This window comes from Vulpes lagopus, chromosome 1 (assembly GCF_018345385.1).
Source record: "Vulpes lagopus strain Blue_001 chromosome 1, ASM1834538v1, whole genome shotgun sequence".
Classification (NCBI taxonomy): Eukaryota; Metazoa; Chordata; class Mammalia; order Carnivora; family Canidae; genus Vulpes; species Vulpes lagopus.
In genome coordinates this window covers 123718191-123738638 of record NC_054824.1, presented here as the reverse complement: position 1 = coordinate 123738638, position 20448 = coordinate 123718191, and the positions used below count along the sequence as shown (strand labels likewise).

Sequence of the window (20448 nt, the reverse complement as noted above, 5' to 3'; positions counted from 1 at the left end):
TGGCAGGGGTAATTGATCTGGCATCTGGAATAGGTAGGGTTGCTAGCACACAATGGAGACTGAAAAGAATAAGTGTGGTGAATCCAGGTGATCCATTTTAGCGCCTGCTGGCATTTCTTCGCCCAACTGTTATGATCTATGGACAAGTAGAGCAACTCTTTCCTCAAAAAAGCATGGTGATTAGGACCTTAGAGCTCTCAGGGATGATGATCTGGTCACACTACCAGTTAAGTTACCAAGACTAGCAGAGTTATTAATTAAGAAGAGAGGGAGGGCAGCCCGGCTGGATCAGCGGTTTAGCGGCTGGAGACCCAGGATCCAGTCCCAGGTCAGGCTTCTCCCTCTGCCTGTGTCTCTGCCCCTCTCTCTCTGTGTCTCTCATGAATAAATAAATAAAATCCTTAATTAAAAAAAAAAAAAAAAGGAAGAGAGGAAATCTAGAATGGATAGGATAGTGAAGGAGGGAGTTGATGAGTATTAGTCACAGTAACAAGGACTGTAGTTCATCCTAGTAACTTCTGTTTTGTTTCCCCAAGGAAGAAACCCACCAGAATACCAAAAGATCTAGTTTCCAACAGTATAAGGAAATAGATCCCAGAGACACAAGAAGTAAACAGTGATATACTGTTGCAAGGCAATCTGTGTTGTCCCTGCTGTTAGGAATGCTATTCCTATACAGCCTACAGTTGTCAGTTCTTTCAGGGTTTGTCTCAACTCAGAGAATTGCCTTGCCCAACAGCACAACTCTCCCTGTGGAATTGACATTGTGACTGATCATAGAGGAGAATTAAGGCCCAGATGACCAATGCTCACACACAGTAGGACAACTCTGACAGGCCATACTTGCTCCCATGTTCTTCATCCACTGGGCCCGCATCTAGTTCAAAATCTTACTTTCCTTCCGTTCCACATGTATCAACTAATAAATATCCCCTATGCCAAAATTCTGTCGCAGCACCTGCTTCTAGACACTATGACACGTGACTATTAGATGCATTTGTGTTAATTTAATACATTCAGGTAAAACTGATATTCCAAGAACATACACCATGTTTATCTTGTGCTTTCCACACTTCCAACAGTTCCCACTTTGTTAAGTGTCACCAAATATCACTGAATTCCTTTCTCTAAGGACATGGTCATTGTGGCAACATATATATCTGGCAGGAAATAACTAAATAGGAAAGAAAGATGAGAGAAAAACCAGTGCATGCATGGACATAAGTCAGTCACAACTTACTTGTACTGAGGAAGGCTTTGGAACAGTGGGTACCACAGTAGTTCCTATTTGTGCCAATTTTTTAACAGGAGCCACTGCCACTTTCTTAATTAACTGTGAACTTGAATTCTGGGTGGGTGGAGGGAGGAGAAAGGAGAGGTAAGAGTCATCAGCATTAGTAATTTTAAGTCACTCAGTACTATGGCAAATATTAAACGTTAAAACACTTCACCGTAGCAAACTTCTTTGCTATAACTGGTTTTATAACCTTATAGATTCTAAGCACCTTCTCCACTATGAACCTAACTGGTCGGTCAACTGGCCAATTGACACTTTATTTATCACTTTATATTTACCTATTCCTAAGGAGGTAACTGATTTCACAAATAAGTATCACAGTCTTTTAGCATTAAAATCTTGAACTTTACTTTTTGGCTCATAGAGAAAATAAATGGATTTTTATTTAACATCTAATTATAAACAAAAATCTGCTAACCTGTCATCTCAACTCCTACTAGTCAGATAAAGGAAACTAGAAAGGAAAGGAGCAACTGTCATAGAAAGATACAACAACAGAGAAAATGGTGGAGAATATAGAACCAAATCGTAAGAGAGCACAAAATGAGGGCTGGTGTGGGGAGGTGGTGATGGATAGAACTGACACAGAATATTGCCACAGAAAACTATGCAATCTTTCATAAGGATGAGCTTGACTCGTTAAGAAAACAATATTTCACATTCAGCATTTTTTATCAGAGAATGACCATTAAAGAATTCTGTTTATTGTATTTATCCTTTTTCTGTAAAAAAAAAAAAAAAATTTTTTTTTTTTTTTTTATCTCTGGCACAAAAGATAAACTTTAGTTAGTTACCTGGAAAAATTATCAGGTGTGTAAAATAAACCATTTTCTAACATCACCAATTAATGAAATATTATGCATTTCTGAATTTCTTAAAAGTCATCCCAAGATATGTACAAAAATAAATACTATAAACTGTAGTGTCAATATTTTACCACAAATTAAAATTGAAACAGAATGATTATTTTCTTTCCATTTAGAAATGCAAATAGCCCTTCGAACATTCCCTTGAGGACTATAAAATATTTGAGTATGAAAACTGAATCTTTATTATTTTAGCAATTACCAAATGACAAGTCCAAACACTGTGATTAACATGTTTAAAGAAAGTGGCTTAATTTGAAAAGTTGAGCAGAATCATCTATTATTTTTACTGACAAATTCACACACATCTATATGAAGAAAATACATGGAAAATTAAGGAGGATAAAAGAAACTAGGCTGTATTACCGGCACTGTACAGATTTTGACTGTATGAGTATTTGTTGGTACAGCTGGCCTTGAAGTTACGTTGGTAGTGGTCTCTGCTCTTGTCACAGCTTGCTGGGGAGATACCAACATCAACTGGCCACTGTTACTTTTGATCAAAACTGTTCCTAGAGTTAAAAGAAAACAAAATATGACTTCTAAGCTAATAAATGAAACATAGGCATCATATATTTTGTGTTCTAAACATTTCTTTCAACACTGTAAAATGCTCTGAATAAGTACAGTATAATTATTATTATAAGTACTGAATTAGGGATGCCTGAGTGGCTCAGTGGTTGAGCATCTGCCTTTGGCTCAGGGCATGGTCCCAGAGTCCTGGGATTGAGCCCTGCATCAGGCTTTCTTCATGGAGCCTGCTTCTCCCTCTGCCTGTGTCTCTGCCTCTCTCTTGAGTGAACAAATAAATAAAATCTTTAAAAAAACAAGTACTGAATTATTCTTTTTTTTTTTACTGAATTATTCTATTATAGAATATTACATTATTCTTTTATAAGCACTGAATTATTATAGGTACTGAATTTCCTTCAACACTATAAAATGCCCTGAATAAGTACAATATAATTACATGTATAGTAATTGTTACATAATACAGAAAAATATCTTCACTCAAAGCTACTTAAAAAAAGCCAAAATACTTTTCTTTCATGACATCAAGTTAAAAAACTGTAGTAAGTACGATGATATAGTAATGGCATCAGATTATACAAAGTGACCAATGGAATAAACTGGAAAATTCCAAAACAGACTCAGATATATCAAATTCTCCTACGAGGTACTACAGATTAGTGAGGAAAAGAGCAACTATTCAATAAATAAGCCTGGGCCAATTAGTTATCTATACAGAAAAGATTAAAAGTTTCATGCTACACACAAAACCCCAAAGGCTTTAAGAATACAAAGGTTAAAAATAAAACCTTTTAAATTCTTAAGTAATGTAAAAAAACTTTCTGAACTTGAAATAGGAAATAATTTGAAAAAAAAAGTGAATAATTTGATACATTCTTGTATATTAAAGTGTCAGTTTGACACATTCTTATTTATTTATTTATTTATTTATTTATTTATTTATCTATTTATAAAGATTTTATTTGTGTGTGTGTGTGTGTGTGAGAGAGAGAGAGAGAGAGAGGCAGAGACACAGGCAGAGGGAGAAGCAGGCTCCATCCGGAGAGCCTGACGTCGGACTTGATCCCAGGTCTCCAGGATCACACCCTTGGCTGAAGGCAGGTGCTAAACCACTGAGCCACCTGGGCTGCCCCAAATATATTTAAAAAACAAGCCACTTTTCTTTAGCAAAAGACACCATCAGGTAAAAAAAAAAAAAAAAACAAAATGTGAGAAAATTTTAGTTCATTTATGTTCCAAAGACATATCCAAAACACACAAAACCAACATAGATGCCAATGACAAGGAAAAGTAAATTAAGATCACAGTGAGATATCACCTTATATCTACCTAGACAGACAAAAATTAAGAAGTCCAATGACAATATTGTTAGATGTGCAGCAAAAGGAACTCTAATATCTTGCTGATGGTAGAAATTCTCGTCTTTGACATTAGGAGGCATAAACAAGAATATGGATGCATAGCTGCAGTTCCATTTCCATAATGGGAGCACGAAGGCCTCAACAAACCAGCTCCTCAGCAAAGCAAGTATAACTGGTGAAAATTATTTTTAAAAACAACTATTCAGGGCAGCCCCAGTGGCCCAGGGGTTTAGTGCCGCCTTCAGCCCAGGGCGTGATCCTGGAGACCTGGGATCAAGTCTCACGTCGGGCTCCCTGTATAGAGCCTGCTTCTCCCTCTGCTTGTGTCTCTGCCTCTCTCTTTCTCTCTCTCTCTCTCTCTCTCTGTGTGTCTCTCATGAATAAATAAATAAAATCTTTTTAAAAAATAAAAATAAATAAAAACAACTATTTAAAGTCTTTTGAAATTGCCTTAAGGCATACAGAAAATAGCTTCACCATTATTAAGGAGGATTTACTAAAACTCAGTAAGCACAGCAAGAATCGTGGCATCTGAACCACACTTTTCCTTCTCAAAACTCAAAAAACACACCCTTTTCCTTCTCAAATCAGGCAGTGTGACCCAACAAAGGGCCTTCTCTCTCCCACACTCCCTGTTGAGGGCTATGGTATCTCTTTAGAAGGAGCACATCAGCATTTCTGATCTCCCCCACACTGAGCTGCATACAGCAGAGGACAAATCTGAGAAAAGTGTGTCCAGAAATTTCTAGGCATCTTCTTTTACTCATCTCCACTCATAAAAGGGAAGGCTCTACACCTCAGTGATGGCACACTTAAAGTATCTGGACCCCATTCTCCCTCACCCCAGTTCTTTGGTAGGATGGAGGTTTCATGTTGGAAGAAGCAAGCAGGTAAGATGAGAGGGTAATAGCCCAGTACCCTATTACTAAAGCAAGCATATTGCCCATAAAGAAGCATTCCACAGTCCTGATCTCCACTCCAAATATCTTCCTATGGAAGCTGACTTTATTTCTACACAGTGTAGGGAAGCTCAAAGGTAAGAGAACTCTCAAATACAACAAAATAACTAAAAGAAGAATGGTAGCTTCATGACAGATACAAGCTAGGCCACAGGCCTACCTCTAGTTTACCAGAAAGAGCCAGAAAAAGAAACAATTGAGAAAGACCCTGCTGATGTCAGAACAAACCTCAAACAATAACCTCAAAAATTATCCTTGTAAAGGAACCTAAATTTAATTGGGAACAAGTCAGGGTCTATGGCATTGTTGAAAACGATAGGGTATTTGGCTGGCCAAGGTAGAGCCTAACACTTGGCTGTGATACCAACAGAGACACACAGCTTAACAGAGAAATCAGAGAAAGAGAAAGTCAAAGAGAGCCCTGTTATCTCAGGGTGGCTGAGCTTATGCCAAAGGCTGTGCCCTCTGAGAAGCAACATCAAAGGCTTCCCACGTGTGGAAAAATAGACTTCACTAGAATAAACCAATCAGACAATTAAAATAAAGAAACAAGTAAATAACAATAATACTCTCAAGGGAACAGGGGGCAGTATGCAGAGTTGCTGCAATATATTAGTATTTAAAAATTTTTAAATTTATCTGTTTATTTGAGCGGAGGGGGAAAGGAGGGACAGAGGAAGAGAAACAGACTCCTTATTGAGCAGGGAGTTTAATGCAGGGCTCATTGCTAGGACCCTGAGATCATGAACCAAAGGCAGACATTTAAGCAATGAAGCCACCCAGGCACCAATATATTAGTTTTGAATAATAACTTACACAACATGTAAAGAAAAAGTATGACACACAGGAAAAAAGGCAGGCAACAAAAACCACCTATGAGAAGGACTAGCTATCAGATCTAAAAAAACTTCAAAATATACATTATAAATTTGTTCAAAAGACTGAAAGAGATCATGCTTAAAGAAACAAAAAGAAGTTATGATGGTATCATCAAATACAGACTATTGCTAGAAAGATAGATATTATAAAAAAAAAAAAAAACTTCTGTAGTTAAAAAATACAGTAAAAAAATTCACTGGAGGCCTCAACAGTGAAACTGAATGAGAAGAAAGATCAGTGAACTTGAAGGTAGATCAACAGAGATTATTAAATCCAAAGAATGGAGAGAAAAAAGAATGAAGAAAAGTGAGCAGTCTCAGAGAAATGTAGATCACTGATAGGCACAGCAACATAGGCATAATGTGAGTACCAGAGGAGGAGGAGAAAAGACACAGAAAGGGAGAGAGAGATAAACAGAAAACTATCCAACGAAATAATGGCTGGCAACTCCCATATTTGATGAAGAATAATCTAGATGTCCAAATAGCTCAACAAACTCTAATACATTCAAAGAAATCCACATTAAGACACTTCATAATAAAAATGCTCAACTATTGGGATGCCTGGGTGGCTCAGCGGTTGAGCATCTGTCTGCCTTTGGCTCAAGGCATGATCCCACAGTCCCAGGATAGACTCCCACTCGGGCTCCTCTCAGGGAACCTGCTCCTCCCTCTGCCTATGTCTCTGCCTCTGTGTCTCTCATGAATAAATAAATAAAATCTTAAAAAAAAAAAAAAAAAAGGGTAGCCCGGGTGGCTCAGTGGTTTAGTGCTGCCTTTGGCCTGGGCCATGATCCTGGAGACCCCAGATCGAGTCCCACATCAGGCTCCCTGCATGGAGCCTGCTTCTCCCTCTGCCTGTGTCTCTTCCCCTCTCTCTCTCTCTCTCTCTCTCTCTCTCTCTGTTTCTCATGAATAAATAAAATCTTAAAAAAAAAAAAAGCTCAACTATTAAAACAAAATCTTGAGAACAGTAAGAGAAAATAGGATTAACAGTTGACCTCTCATCAGAAACAATGGAGGCCACAAGGCAGTGCAATGACATAATGACATATTCCGCTTGTTTAAAGGAAAAAAAAAGAAAGAAAGAAAGAAAGAAAGAAAGAAAGAAAGAAAGAAAGAAAGAAAGAAAGAAAGAAAATTTAACCAACAACCAGATATTCATTAAAAGTATCTTTCAAAATTGAAGGCAAAATAAAGACATTCCCAGATAAAAACTAAGTGGATTGGTTGGCTAGTGGAAACACCATACAAGAAATACTAAATAAAGTTGTCTAGGCTCAGAACAAGTGATCCCAGGCAGTAACTCAAATTCACGCAAGAATGAGAAAGAGCACTGGTAAAGGTAATTATGTAATTTGACAATATAAATTCATATTAATTCTGCTTTTTTCTCTTAACTTTTTAAAAAAATTATATAGAAATATATATATATAATTACATTTTTGGACCTATAATATAAAAATGTAATATGTTTGTGAATAACAGCAAAAAAGGAAGTGGGTAGGACTAAAGTTGTATCACACTAAGGAAATGACTTTGGTTGAAAACTCCAACTCATAGGAACAAATGAAGAAACGCAGACAGTAACTAAGAAAGTAATAAAACAAATGCTAAATGCTGTAAGTATATACTTGTGCTCCTTTCTTCTGTTAGTTTCTTTAAAAAACATAAAGTTACATAAGGTAATAATTTTAACAAGGTATTGTTGGGTTTCTAACATATCTAGGTGCAATATGTAGAGCATAATAGCACAAAAATAAAAAAGTGAAAGGAAAATGAGCTAAATAGGAGAAATGTTTCTTTCTTTTTTTTTTTTTTTTTAATGATAGTCACAGAGAGAGAGAGAGAGAGGCAGAGACACAGGCAGAGGGGGAAGCAGGCTCCATGCACCGGGAGCCTGACGTGGGATTCGATCCCAGGTATCCAGGATTGCGCCCTGGGCCAAAGGGAGGCGCTAAACCGCTGCGCCACCCAGGGATCCCCAGGAGAAATGTTTCTATATCACCCAACTAAGTTATTATGAATGTGAAATAAATTCTTATTAGAATTTATTAGAGATATATACACAATATATATTAGATATACATTGTAACCTCTAGAATCTCCAAATATATATTGAAAAATTATAAAGAGGGACGCCTGGGTGGCTCAGTGGTTGAGCAGAATCTGCCTTCGTTTCGGCTCAGGGAGTGATCCTGGGGTTCTGGGATTGAGTCCTACATCAGGTTTCCTGCATGGAGCCTGCTTTTCCCTCTGCCTGTGCCTCTGCATCTCTCTCTGTGTCTTTCATGAATAAATAAAATCTTTAAAAAAATTATAAAGAAAACAGTATCACACTAGAAACAGTACTGCATTCACTTAATGCAAAGGAAAGCAGGAAAAAAGGGAAGGAAATATATCGAAACAAAAATAAATAAATGGCAGACCTAAACCTAACTTTATAAGTAATATTACATGTTAATTGATTCAATAGTCCAATTAGAAGGCACAAGTGTAAACCAGACCAAAAAAAGGTAAGATCCAACTATATGCTGCCTACAGGAGACTTCCTTTAGACACAATTATAAAAAAATATAGAAAGTAAATAACATATACAACAACAACCATAGGAAAGCTAGTGTGGAGGTGCCTAGGTGGCTCAGTCGGCTGAGTGGTTGAGTGTCTGCCTCAGCTCAGGTCATCATACTCCCTACTCAGCGGGGAACCTGCCTCTCTTTTTCTCTCTCTCTCTCCCTCCCTCTGCTCCTCCCCCACTGCTTGTGTGTACACTCTCTTTCTCTCCCTCCCATAAATAAGTAAGATCTTTTAAAAAACAAAACAAGAAAGCTGGCATGGCCATTCTAATATCAGATAATATAGTCTAAAGGTGTTACTAGAGATATAGAGGGGGCATTTCATAATTGATAAACCACCCAATGGATCAGGAATATTAACAATTATAAACATACATGCAATGAAAAATAGAGCCTAAAATATATGAAGTAAAAGCAGACATAAAGGAATGGAAAAACAGAAATTCAACAATAGTTGAGACTTCAATACCCTACTTTCAACAAAGGATAGACAACTATATAGAAGATTAACAATGAAATCAAATACCTGAACAATACTATAAACCAACTAAACCTAAAACATACTTATAAGAATACACTGCCCAATAACAACAGCATTCTTCTTAAGCACACATAGAACAATCTCAGGACAGACTATATGCTAGGACATAAAACAAGCCCCAGTAAATTTTAAAAGACTGAAATCATACAGTGTATAGTCTCCAACTACAATAGAATGAAATTTGAAATCATTAACAAAAAGAAATTGGGGGAACTCACAAATATTTAGAAATTAATTACTCCTAAGTAGTCATTTGTCAATGAAGAAATCACAAGGGAAATTGGAAAATACCTTAAAAATGAGTGAAAATGAAGACATAATAAACCAAAATTTACGGAATGTAGATGAAGCACTGCTTAAAGAGACATTTATAGTTACATATAACAGTATTTAAAAAGAGGGGTGCCTGGGGGACTCAGTCAGTTAAGTGTCCCAACTCTTGATTTTGGTTTGGGTGATGATCTCAGGATCATGAGATTGAGCAAGCCCCATGTGAGATTCTCTCTCTCCCTCTGCCCCTCCCCCATCCCTATTCCTCCTTCCCTCTCTTAAAAAGGAAGATTCAAGGGGTGACTGGGTGGCTGAGTTGGTTAAGCATCTTACTCTTGATCTTAGTTCAGTCTTGATCTCAAGGTTGTGAGTTTGAACCCCACTGCTGGGCTTCACACAAGCCATGGAGCCTACTTTAAAAAAAAAAGAAAGAAAAAGGAACATTCAAATCACTAATTTAATAAGCTTCCATCTTAAGATACTGGGGGAATAAAGTAAAATAACTAAGGCAAGCAGATGAAGAGAAATTAATAAGATTCGAGCAGAGATGAAAAGAGAGTATAAAAACAATTGAGAAAAATAATTCCTAAAAACAAAAAACTACTGTAACTGACTCAAGTAAATGGGTAACCTGGGCATGCCTGGGTAATTCAGGCCATTAAGGGTCTGCCTTTGGCTCAGCCCCTTTTGGCTCAGGGGTCCTGGGATGGAGCCCCTGGCATTAGGCTCCCTGCTGAGCTGAAAGCCTGCTTCTCCTCCTTCTCCCTCTGCCCCTCCCCACAGCTCATGCTTCTCTCTCTTGCTCTGCTCCTTCTCTCTCTCAAATAAATAAAATCTTTAAAAAAAAAAAAAAAAAGACAACCTAAAGAGGCCTCTAACAAATGAATTTAATTAGGAATCAAAAAAAGTATCCACAAGATTAAGCCCAGGTCCAGGTGGCTTCACTGGTGAATCCTACCAAACATCAAAGGAAAAATTAATACTAATCATTCACACAAACTCTTCCAAAAAATAAAAGGAAACATGTCTCAATTCATTGTGTAAGCTCAGTATTACCCTGATACCAAAACCAGATAAAGACATCACAAAAAACTAGAGATCATTATGCCTTATAGAGAGGCAGAAAGTCCCAACCAAGTGCTAGCAAACCGAATACAGCAGCACAAAAGAGATGTTATATCCTATCAAGTAATATTTACCTCTGTGTGGAAGGCTGGTCTAACATACAAACATTACCATAAAACAGCATATCAATATAGGCCAAAAACCTCAATATAGGCCAAAAACCTCATGATCATCTCAACAGATGCAGAAAAAGCATCTGACAAAATATAACATCCCTTTTTTCATGATGAAAACACACAACAAAATAGGAATGAAAGTAAACTTCCTCAACAAAAGACTTACACCTAACATCACATTTAATAGTGAAGGACTAAAGCCTTTCCCCTTAAGAGAGAAATAAAACAAAGATCTGTGATGAGGAATGAGACTAGAATGCCTGGAATCACTACTTCTATTCAACATTGTACCAAGAATTCTAACCAGAGAAATTAAGCAAGAAAATGAAATAAAAGGTATCCAAAGAAATAAGTAAAACTATTCACAGATAATGATCTTCTATGTAGAAATCCTAAGGTATCCATGAAAAAACTATTAAACAAGTTCAGCTAGGTAGCAGGATACAGAATCAATGTATAAAAATCAACTGTATTTTTATACGTTTGCGATGAATGGCTAAATCGAACAAAGAAAGCAATTCCATTTACAATAGCACCAAAAATAAAAATATACTGATAAATTTGACAAAATAAGTATAACACCAATACTCTAAAAACTATAAAATGCTGTTGAAAGAAATTAAAGAAGATCTAAATAAACAGACACCCTGTATTTGTGGATGGAGACTTAATACCCACCTTTGAAGATCATTAACAGGATTATGAGATAATACTTTCAAACAGACTTTTGAATTTCAAAGTTATCAAATAGTAGCAATAACTGTTATTAATACCAAAAGGTCCATAATCCAAACTTTTCTTCAACTAAGTACTCAAACCATCAGTAGGAAGTAATATTAGAATAGTCGAAGACAATACTGAGAAAAAATAACAAGAGCTTATCTAAACTCAATGCTCTTCCAACTGAAGTGTTTATCCCAAAGGTTCAGTTCCAATGAGCAACAACCTAGTGAAAAGCACTTATAAACATATAAAGGAAACTGAACAGTAGTCTCTTTTCTGAAAATCAGCTACCAAATCTCTTTGAATCAAATCCTGATAAATTTGATTTATTTTCCAATCATAAAAGGATATCCAGCTTTGCCTACTTATTCTATAGATCTGTTGAAAGAAAGTAATTGTACATTAGGTTACAGAGCACCTTTCCTCTAAAAATATTAAGATGTTAAAGTGTAAAGTGATCCATATCTGGTAGATAGTTTAACATGCTACTCTACTTGTCTGCCAAGTGAACTGCTAAATCCCAAGCTGACTTTCCTATTTTGTCTTGGTTGCAAGATGATCTGGATAGTGTCTCTGATTTGTCTGACTTCCTAGCATTGGTAAATACTGACCCGGAAAGGATATCAGACCCACATAAATCTAAGAGCCAGAAAAACTTTAGAATTCACCTGTTATAATTTAGTATCTCTACATAATTCTCTGACTTCTAGTCAGAGACCTTCTAGTCTCTACTGATTTAAGTCTAGGGTTAAGAAGGTGGAGATATACAAAAATCACCCCTTCACAAGTAGAGTAGAAAGACAAAGTTGTTCCTTAATTTGAAACCAAAATAGGGACGCCTGGGTGGCTCAGTGGTTGAGCATCTGTCTTCGACTCAGGGAGTGATCCTGGGGTCCAGGATAGAGTCCCACATCGGACTCCCAGCAGGGAGCCTGCTTCTCTCCCTTTGCCTATGTCTCTGCCTCTCTCTTTGTCTTTCATGAATAAATAAATAAAATATTTTTGGGATCCCTGGGTGGCGCAGCGGTTTGGCGCCTGCCTTTGGCCCAGGGCGCGATCCTGGAGACCCAGGATCGAATCCCACGTCGGGCTCCCAGTGCATGGAGCCTGCTTCTCCCTCTGCCTCTCTCTCTCTCACTGTGTGCCTATCATAAATAAGTAAAATAAAAAAAAAAATAAATAAAAAAAAAAAATAAATAAAATATTTTTAAAAAAAAGAAAAGAAACCAAAATAGTCTGCCTATAATATTTACAGATAGGATGGTCCCTTGTGCAAGCACACAAAATAAGCCTACTTTCATTTCCACAGGGCAATCCTTTAAAAGCCATAAATGGAGCCAAACATACCAAAGTTGTTTTCTTACTCAGGCACCAAGACCCCAATTCCTTTAACTTTTTATGTCATTTTCTCTTACTAAGCTTAAAGTTACTTAAATTTCTTTTTTCTCATTCCAGTAATTCTTAGGTGAATAAAAGAAAAACTTAAAGTATGTCAGTAAGTTTTTATCACACATTCTACTACTGATTATAGCACATCTTCTCTATCCTCCATTTACACAGTGGGTTTGTCAAAATAACTAATTTATTTATAAATAAATAAAATGTTCAAAATGAATAAATAAAATTAAAATTTTAAGGTAAGAACATACAAAATTGTCACTATATAATGGTAAGTGAAAAAAAAGGCTAAAGAAATTACATAATAGAATCCCAATTATGTAAAAAATAAATAAAGCATCCATACTTTTTTTTTTTTCCCCCAAGGAAACTAAAAGCCTTGGGGAGTGAAATATTCCCCATATCTTGGAGTGGTGGCTATAACTTTGTCAAATTTTTCAAAACTTACTGTAAGTAGTTTCCTTTTTAAAATAAATATGTGGGCAGCCCCGGTGGCTCAGCGGTTTAGCGCCGCCTTCAGCCCAGGGCGTGATTCCTGGCTGTGGGACTCCAGGATGGAGTCCCACATCTGGCTCTGTGCATGGAGCCTGCTTCTCCCTCTGCCTGTGTCTCTGCCTCTCTCTCTCTGTGTCTCCCATGAATAAATAAATAAAATCTTAAAAATAAATAAATAAATAAAGAAAATTAAATATACATGGAAAAAATTGCAGTTCCATTAAGTTTATATAAAAAAGGAAACTAAAAGATACACTCAAAATATTTGGGGTAATTTTTCTGTATTTTCCAAATTTTGTATTGCAAACAAAAAAAATGGGGGCACATAGTCATTGAGCTTATTTCAAACTCCATCCTTCTAAATTATAGTGAATTTGGTGGATGCCAATACATATTAGATAAATAGCAACCAGAGTACCTACAGCCCAATGCTACACAAGTACCTTAAAAACTCAGGACATGCCTGCTATGCAACTCTGTATTCCACCCAAATGCTGTTCCTTAGAGTTCTGACCTGTAGACCTATATCCTTGGTTAATCCATGATACTTCTAGGAAGAAGGTATGATCCAATTTTAGACATAAGAAAAGTGACAGAGGATGAATTTTTAAACTTGCCTCAAGTGATGAAGCTATTAAGTGGTAGAGCTGGGATTCAATCCCAGGTCTGATTCTAAGACCAATGTTCTGCCCTTTATTGCTCAACTTCAGTGCTTTCCACAAAAGGCTAACCCACCAGGTCCCTTATTATCTATAAATTTGATTAGCACACCTAATCCTTACTCTGTGCCCTGAACTAAACCTTCCTAGCTACGGTATATTACATACTTACTTTACTTCACAAACTAACAAGAGCCCTTTGTTTCTTATTTGGTAAGAAACAAATCTATATAACATTATCATCCATCTACATTTCTCTACATTTAAAGTCTATCTCCAATCAATTCTAGGAATTATCTTCTCTTGCTATTAATTAAACTCAAGTCTGGAAAACTACTTATTAGATTCCATAGGTAGCTTTCATAAAAAGATTGACTGACTGATTGGAGTAGTGAGCAAGAAAGAGCACACAAGTAGGGGGAGGGGCAAAGGGAAAGGGAGAAGCAAAATCCCCATTGAGCAGGGAACCCAACACATGGGGCTCCATCCCAGGACTCTGAAGTCAGGAGGCTTAACCAATTGAACCATTCAGGTGCCCCCATAGGTAGCTTTTAAAAATTAAGTATTAACGTTGATTTTGCATTTAAATGATCTTTTGGGGATAAAATTTGGTAATCCTATGAAAAGACTGCCTTTTGAACCAATAATTCCACTACTAGCAATTTGTCCTATAAAAAAATACATTTAAAGAACTGCACAAAAATACATGTTTATAATAGCATCATTTGTAATAAGACTAAGTAGTGGAAACAGTATCAATGTCTAGTGGTCAAAATATGATGCTACATTGATACAATGTACTACTAAGCAATTTAAAAAATGAGGAAGAGGGCGTCTGAGTGGCTCAGTGGTTAAGCATCCTTAACCCTTCAGCTCGGAGAGTGATCTTCGGGTACCGGGATTGAGTCCGACATTGGGCTCTCTGCATGGAGACTGCCTTCTCCCTCTGCCTCTGTCTCTGTCTGTCTGTGTCTCTCATAAATCATAAATAAAATCTTTTTAAAAAAATGAGAAAGATTTATAAGTATTAACATGAAAAGGATGACAAATTGTTAATAGTAATACTCTGGAGAAAGGGATATATTACATTTCAGTAATGCTTTAGAAAAAAAAAGATTTTATTTATGTATTCATGAGAGACACAGAGAGAGAGAGGCAGAGAGAGAGTGAGAAGCAGGCTCCATGCAGGGAGCCCCACGCAGGACTCGATCCCTGGTCTCCAATATTATGCCCTGGGCTGAAGGCAGGCGCCAAACCGCTGAGCCACCCAGGCGTCCCTCAGTAATGCTTTTTTCTTTAACATAAACATATGCCGCTTTTGTTGGCAGGAGTAAAGAAATTAAAGATAAAATGCACTGATATGTGTAATGGCCCTGGGGATTCCTTAGGGGCTGCAGCCGTATAGCCCCTCTTCTTTTCTCTCCACATAAACTAATGTGTATACTCCAATACCAGGTGCTTTCTCTGAGCAAGGAATTCATTAGGCCCTGGGTAATAAAGTCAGCGAGAGTCCCTACCCTCGGGCAATATCCTTTTTTTAAAAGCCATGGTGGAAATAAGAATCCCTAGCTTATCTAGGAACTGCTTCAAGAATTTGAGAAAGATCCAAATCCTATGCCATGCCTGAGTATGAAGGAGTTAACAAAAAAAGTCCTGAACCATTTTACAAGTAACTTTCACAAACTTCTGTACAGTATGACTATCAAGCAGAATTTACCAGTTCATGATGTAGCAGAAGCAACCAATCATCATTCTCAAACAAGTGATAGAAGAGACACAGAATACCAAAAAACATAAAGAGCTGCAGTCTGGCCCCAAATCACACATGTTCATAAAAGAGAAGACTGAGAAGATCAAAGAGATTACCAAAAACATTCAAAACGGAATAATTTTCAGAGCTTTATTATATCTTCTTTCATTTCCTCACAATGCCTACCTTTTTTAATTCCAGTCTCTGCTCTCTAGAAAAATTTGTGGTGCATATTTATATTTTTTTAAAAATCACTTCTGTTTATTGAGGAAATTCCGAAGTAAACAGAAATCAAATACTTAAAATATTCATTATCTTAGGGGGAAAAAAAAAGCTGACTTCTGCATGATTTTAGCATCCTTGAGCAATCAATTACTAATCCTTAGGATCTAAAAGAAATGCTACAAGACTTATAATTTTCTTAAAAAGTTACTTAAATCAGTGCTTCCATTTCATTCCTCAACTATTGGTTATCTTACTGTGCATTAACCAGAGCACAAAGGTTAGTATGCCCCTCTCCCACCCATCAGTTGAAATTCCCAAAAGCTGCTCTTCAAAACACCTCCTCACCTTTTCTGTAACTAACAATTCCTAAAGGCAATTTATCTCCTCTCTCCTGGAAGTTTCTCCATGGTCAATAGCCTAAAATGTTTTAGTGTAGTGCACACCTAGGCTGTGGTCCTGGTTTGTAGCTATATAGCTCTGGCAAGTTTCAGTTTTGGTTTCTTTGTGTACAAAAGGTTAAGCTCTAAAATTCTATGTTACCTTTTAGCCCTGATACTCAATAAGGCATATCTTTACACACACACACACACACACCCCAAGTGTTAAGAACAACATCATGTAAAGAGTAAGACTTGGATGCAAATTCCCTCTGACACCTATGAGGTGTCTGGCATTGGGCAGGTTATTTACCCTTAGAGACCTTTACCTTATTTGCTATCTATTATGACCAACAAAAGAATATAAACAATAGATAAAAAAGTGTAAATAGCACAGTATGCCTTTGATTAGTGATTAGTTCCCACTTGCCAGCAAGTTTTCACTCTTGATAATTTTTCTATTCTAATACCTTTTCGTTTCTAAACAATATTCACCCCAACTAGACAGGAACTTAATTTTTAACAGATTTGGAGGTGATTTCATTCAAACACATTCATAACTACTTTATAAGTATATGCAGGATGACAACTTAGAACTGGCAGAAAACGTATCCAGTGGCATACACAGCATAGCCTTAAGTACATGCACCTCCTGTACCATACAGAACTGAAACAGAACTTCATAGTAAGTAGAGAACATAATCTTTCCACAATGTTCATGATCAAAGGGAACATTAGGGGAATCCCTGGGTGGCTCAGCGGTTTAGCGCCTGCCTTTGGCTGGGGAGGTGATCCTGGAGTCCCAGGATCGGGGCTGGGTCAGGCTCCCGGGATGGAGCCTGCTTCTCCCTCCACCTGTGTCTCTGCCTCTCTCTCTCTCTCTCTCTCTCTCTCTCCCTATTATTAATAAATAAAATCCTAAAAAACAAAACAAAACGGGAACATTAGCTACCAAATGATAGCTACCCTATCATTTTTGCTAAAAACAAAAACAAACAAACAAACAAAAAAACTAAAATCTTGACTCCAATGCTTCATATCTTTACCATCTTTGCAGGTCAGAGTTCCAATTACTGCCAAGCAAAGTAAATAGAAGACAATATAATTAAAAGTAGAGTTCACTCCAAAGAATGTGACTTGTGCCTTTTTCTCCCCCACTGAAATTCCAAGACACTTTCAGTTGAGCAAAGAAAGAAGGCAGCATATTCAAATATACAATATGCTGAATGATCACAAGGCAAAAAATCTTTGCATAAATCATTGAAAAGCAGCCCAGACGTGTAAACCCTCGGATAAAAAGTAGTCACAGACTCGTTGACTGCAGCATCACACACTGCCTCCAACACAACAACCGTGTGCCCCTGATCTGTCAATTCTGGCATTGCTCTCCGGGAGAGGTATTCTTCTGACTGAACATCACAATCATCACGCCCCTAAGGACTGTGCGGGGAGACGGCATTCTTCATTCCTGGTGTGAGAAAACTAGTGAACTTATTCCAGCTTGCTTAAATCTAAAAGGCTCTTTGTGAAAAAAAAAAATAAAAAATAAAAAAAAAATAAAAGGCTCTTTGTGTTAATACACAAGAACTCCTTAAATAAACTTTTCTTAAAAAAAAAAAACTTCTCTTAACACAATGAATAAATGAATTACATGAATAAATGAATTAATGAATTCATGAATAAAAAAATGAATTAATGAATCAATGAATTAAAAAAAATTAAAAAAAAAAACCAATATGGCCATCTAACCGTACGTGTATGGAAATTGGTCTCCTCTCCACCCTCCCGTCGCCCACCTAGGAGCCAGTGCCTCAAAGGCCCTCCTCAATACACTGCTCCGGCGTTTACTAGGTCACTCGGGTGAAAAGATTCTCTCCTTAAGTATGTTAAGAGCCATGCAATAAAGACTCAAAGAGGCTATATTAACTGTAAAGCCCTGCAAAGTTGATTATGAAAGGTTCTCTGACTTTTTTTTTTTTGAGCCAGCAGCAAGGAGGCACGATCCGGAGGTGCGACGTTTCCCGTGTCGCCCACCGCTGGCTGGCCCGATGGGGAAGCTGGAAGAGGGGATCGACATACCTGGAGGAAGCTGCAAATTGGCAGGCAACTGGATTGTGGTGGTGTTGGGGGCTTTCACAGCGACTAGCTGAGGAGCAGGCAGCGGGGCGCCGCTGCTGAGTTTAGGAAGAGCACTGACAGGAGCCACTTTGGTCACTACGGTCCCCACGGGGGGCCGCGGGGGCTGGGGCACCGTGGACTCCACGCAGACACTGCCAGGAGCCTTCGTCGCGGCGCCCACGGCCAGCGGGGCGCTCTCCAGCCGGACCGGCAGGGTCCCGGCGGGGGCCGGGGGAGCGGCGCCGGCCGGCTCCGTGAGGCCCGCGGGCATCCCCAGGTGGATCAGCGGCAGCCGCGGCGCTGCCGTTCCGGGAGCAGAGGCGCGGGGAGGCTTGACAGGCGGCAGCCGACTCCGGCGCAGTTCCGGCCCCACAGCATCGCTGGGGAGAGGCGCAGGGGCCGCGACGCTGAAGTCAGGGGCGGGCGCCGGCTGGGCACCGAGACCCGCGCGTCCCGGGCCCCCCTCCCGCCCGTGCGGCCCCGGCTGCGGCGACACCTGCTCTCGCCTGCTCGGCCGCTCGCCGCTGCCTCAGCGGCGCTCACACGTGCGCCGGCTCAGCCCGGCGCCTCAGCCTCGGGTCCTGCCGCGGCGGAGCCCGGCTGCGCGGCTCCCGGAAGGGCGTCACTTCGGCTCCCACCACCCGGCGAAACTCTGCGCCCCGGTTCCCCCGCCAGAAATTTCAAAACTACAAAACCGGAGCGCCCCGAAGCCCCCCTACACACACCCGGCGTGGCCCCACCGCGCGGCCACGCCAGCCATGTTTATATAGCCACGCGGAGACCTCGCGCACGCGCACAGGCCGCCGCCGCCGCCCCGGGCTTCCCCCGGAATCCGGCCCCGTGATTGGCCACAGGCTGGAATCGCGCTCGTGACGTCACTAGGGACGGCTCCGGAGGGCGTTAGAATCTTCCCCAGGATCAGGAGGGAGGAGGGTCTAGTTGCCAAAAATCTACCACGTGGGAGGGGCGGACTGCACTGGAGAACTGCGACATTCGCGTTCCTCTCCTTGGTATCCTCACTGGTACGTTCCTTTGAAAGCCAGGAATGTGATTTCCACACGCTTTTACTTTGAGGACAAGAATGGGGACCGGTTTCAGACCACGGTCACTCGGACTTAAATCACGCTTCCTCTGTCTCTCTGCGGGTTTTGCCCGAAAGCGTCGCAAAAGGAGCGTTACCATGGACATCGTGGGGCGGGGGGTGGGGGTGGGGGTGGGGGTGGGGGGGGTGGTTTCTTTTAAATGTTTAAGAATGGCGTATGATTGTGTAGTCTTGTAAAATATGCCTGTTTTCCTGTGACTTTGGAGTTGAGCTGCCCCCAGGGGAAATGGTTTTCTTCCTTTGGGCGGATTTGGAGCTCTCTGTGGTCACCTCTAAACGTATTTACATCGTTTACGCGTCTGTCTCCTTGAAGAACTGGGACAGTGTCTTTTGATTGCCTCGCCCTCAGATTCTGGCAGTTAGATGTTAACTGCGATACTAAATGTTGTTTGAGAAAAAAGTGAAACCGTTTGTTAAAGGAATCAGTAAGTCCAGTATATGGGAAAACTTGCTCCTTAGAGGTGTAGTTAAGAGAAGGTACCTTGATTTCAGGCTTTTGTCGGACGATCATGTTTGTAGGAAGCGACAATATATATATATACCGAGGGAGATTTTGCAAGTAGGCAGGTAACGTGATGGTCAGGGCTTGTAGTTGTCTCCCTCCCTGTGCACCCTGACGGACAGGGTCTACTGACAGCCTGCACGCGTCACTGCGTTTGCTCTCTCTCCCATCCCAACCAGTCCAAATCAAGAACCCGTTTTTATGATCCAAGACACTAAGAACCTTCCCTATTTCATGAAGACTTACCTGATCACGTAGCTTCTAGAAAACTCCACTGGGGAGTTGGGGAGAGAATAACTACATTTATCGAGGGGCCCCCTTGTTTGCTGGTCACTAGGAGGTGCATTTGCTCGTTGCCGTCGTCTTCGTTGTTGTTTTAACGACCACTTCATTGAACTGGCTTAAAAACTACAGTTAAAAGTAAATTTCCAAGACACTGGGATTCAAAATAGTCTGTATGAAACCGAAGTATATCTCTTTCCATATCTCCACAAATGTCTTGATTCATCGTGTATCCCACACTGCCCCTAGCAAAACGTCTTGTACATAATAGATCTTTAATAAATATTTGCTAAGTGA

General features: G+C 39.4%; 1 protein-coding gene across 1 annotated transcript in view; it reads right to left on the bottom strand.

Annotated features, from left to right (window-relative positions):
• TAF4B (TATA-box binding protein associated factor 4b) overlaps positions 1-19034 on the bottom strand; it is a 126009-nt gene extending 106975 nt beyond the window's left edge. Inside the window, exons 1-3 of the mRNA XM_041726875.1 lie at positions 18227-19034; positions 2530-2675; positions 1241-1348 (exon numbers count right to left, since the gene is read on the bottom strand). Of these exons, the coding sequence (XP_041582809.1) occupies positions 1241-1348; positions 2530-2675; positions 18227-18536 (564 nt within the window). The 5' untranslated portion in view covers positions 18537-19034. The remainder of the gene's footprint in view (positions 1-1240; positions 1349-2529; positions 2676-18226) is intronic.
• Between the last annotated feature and the right edge of the window lie 1414 nt (positions 19035-20448).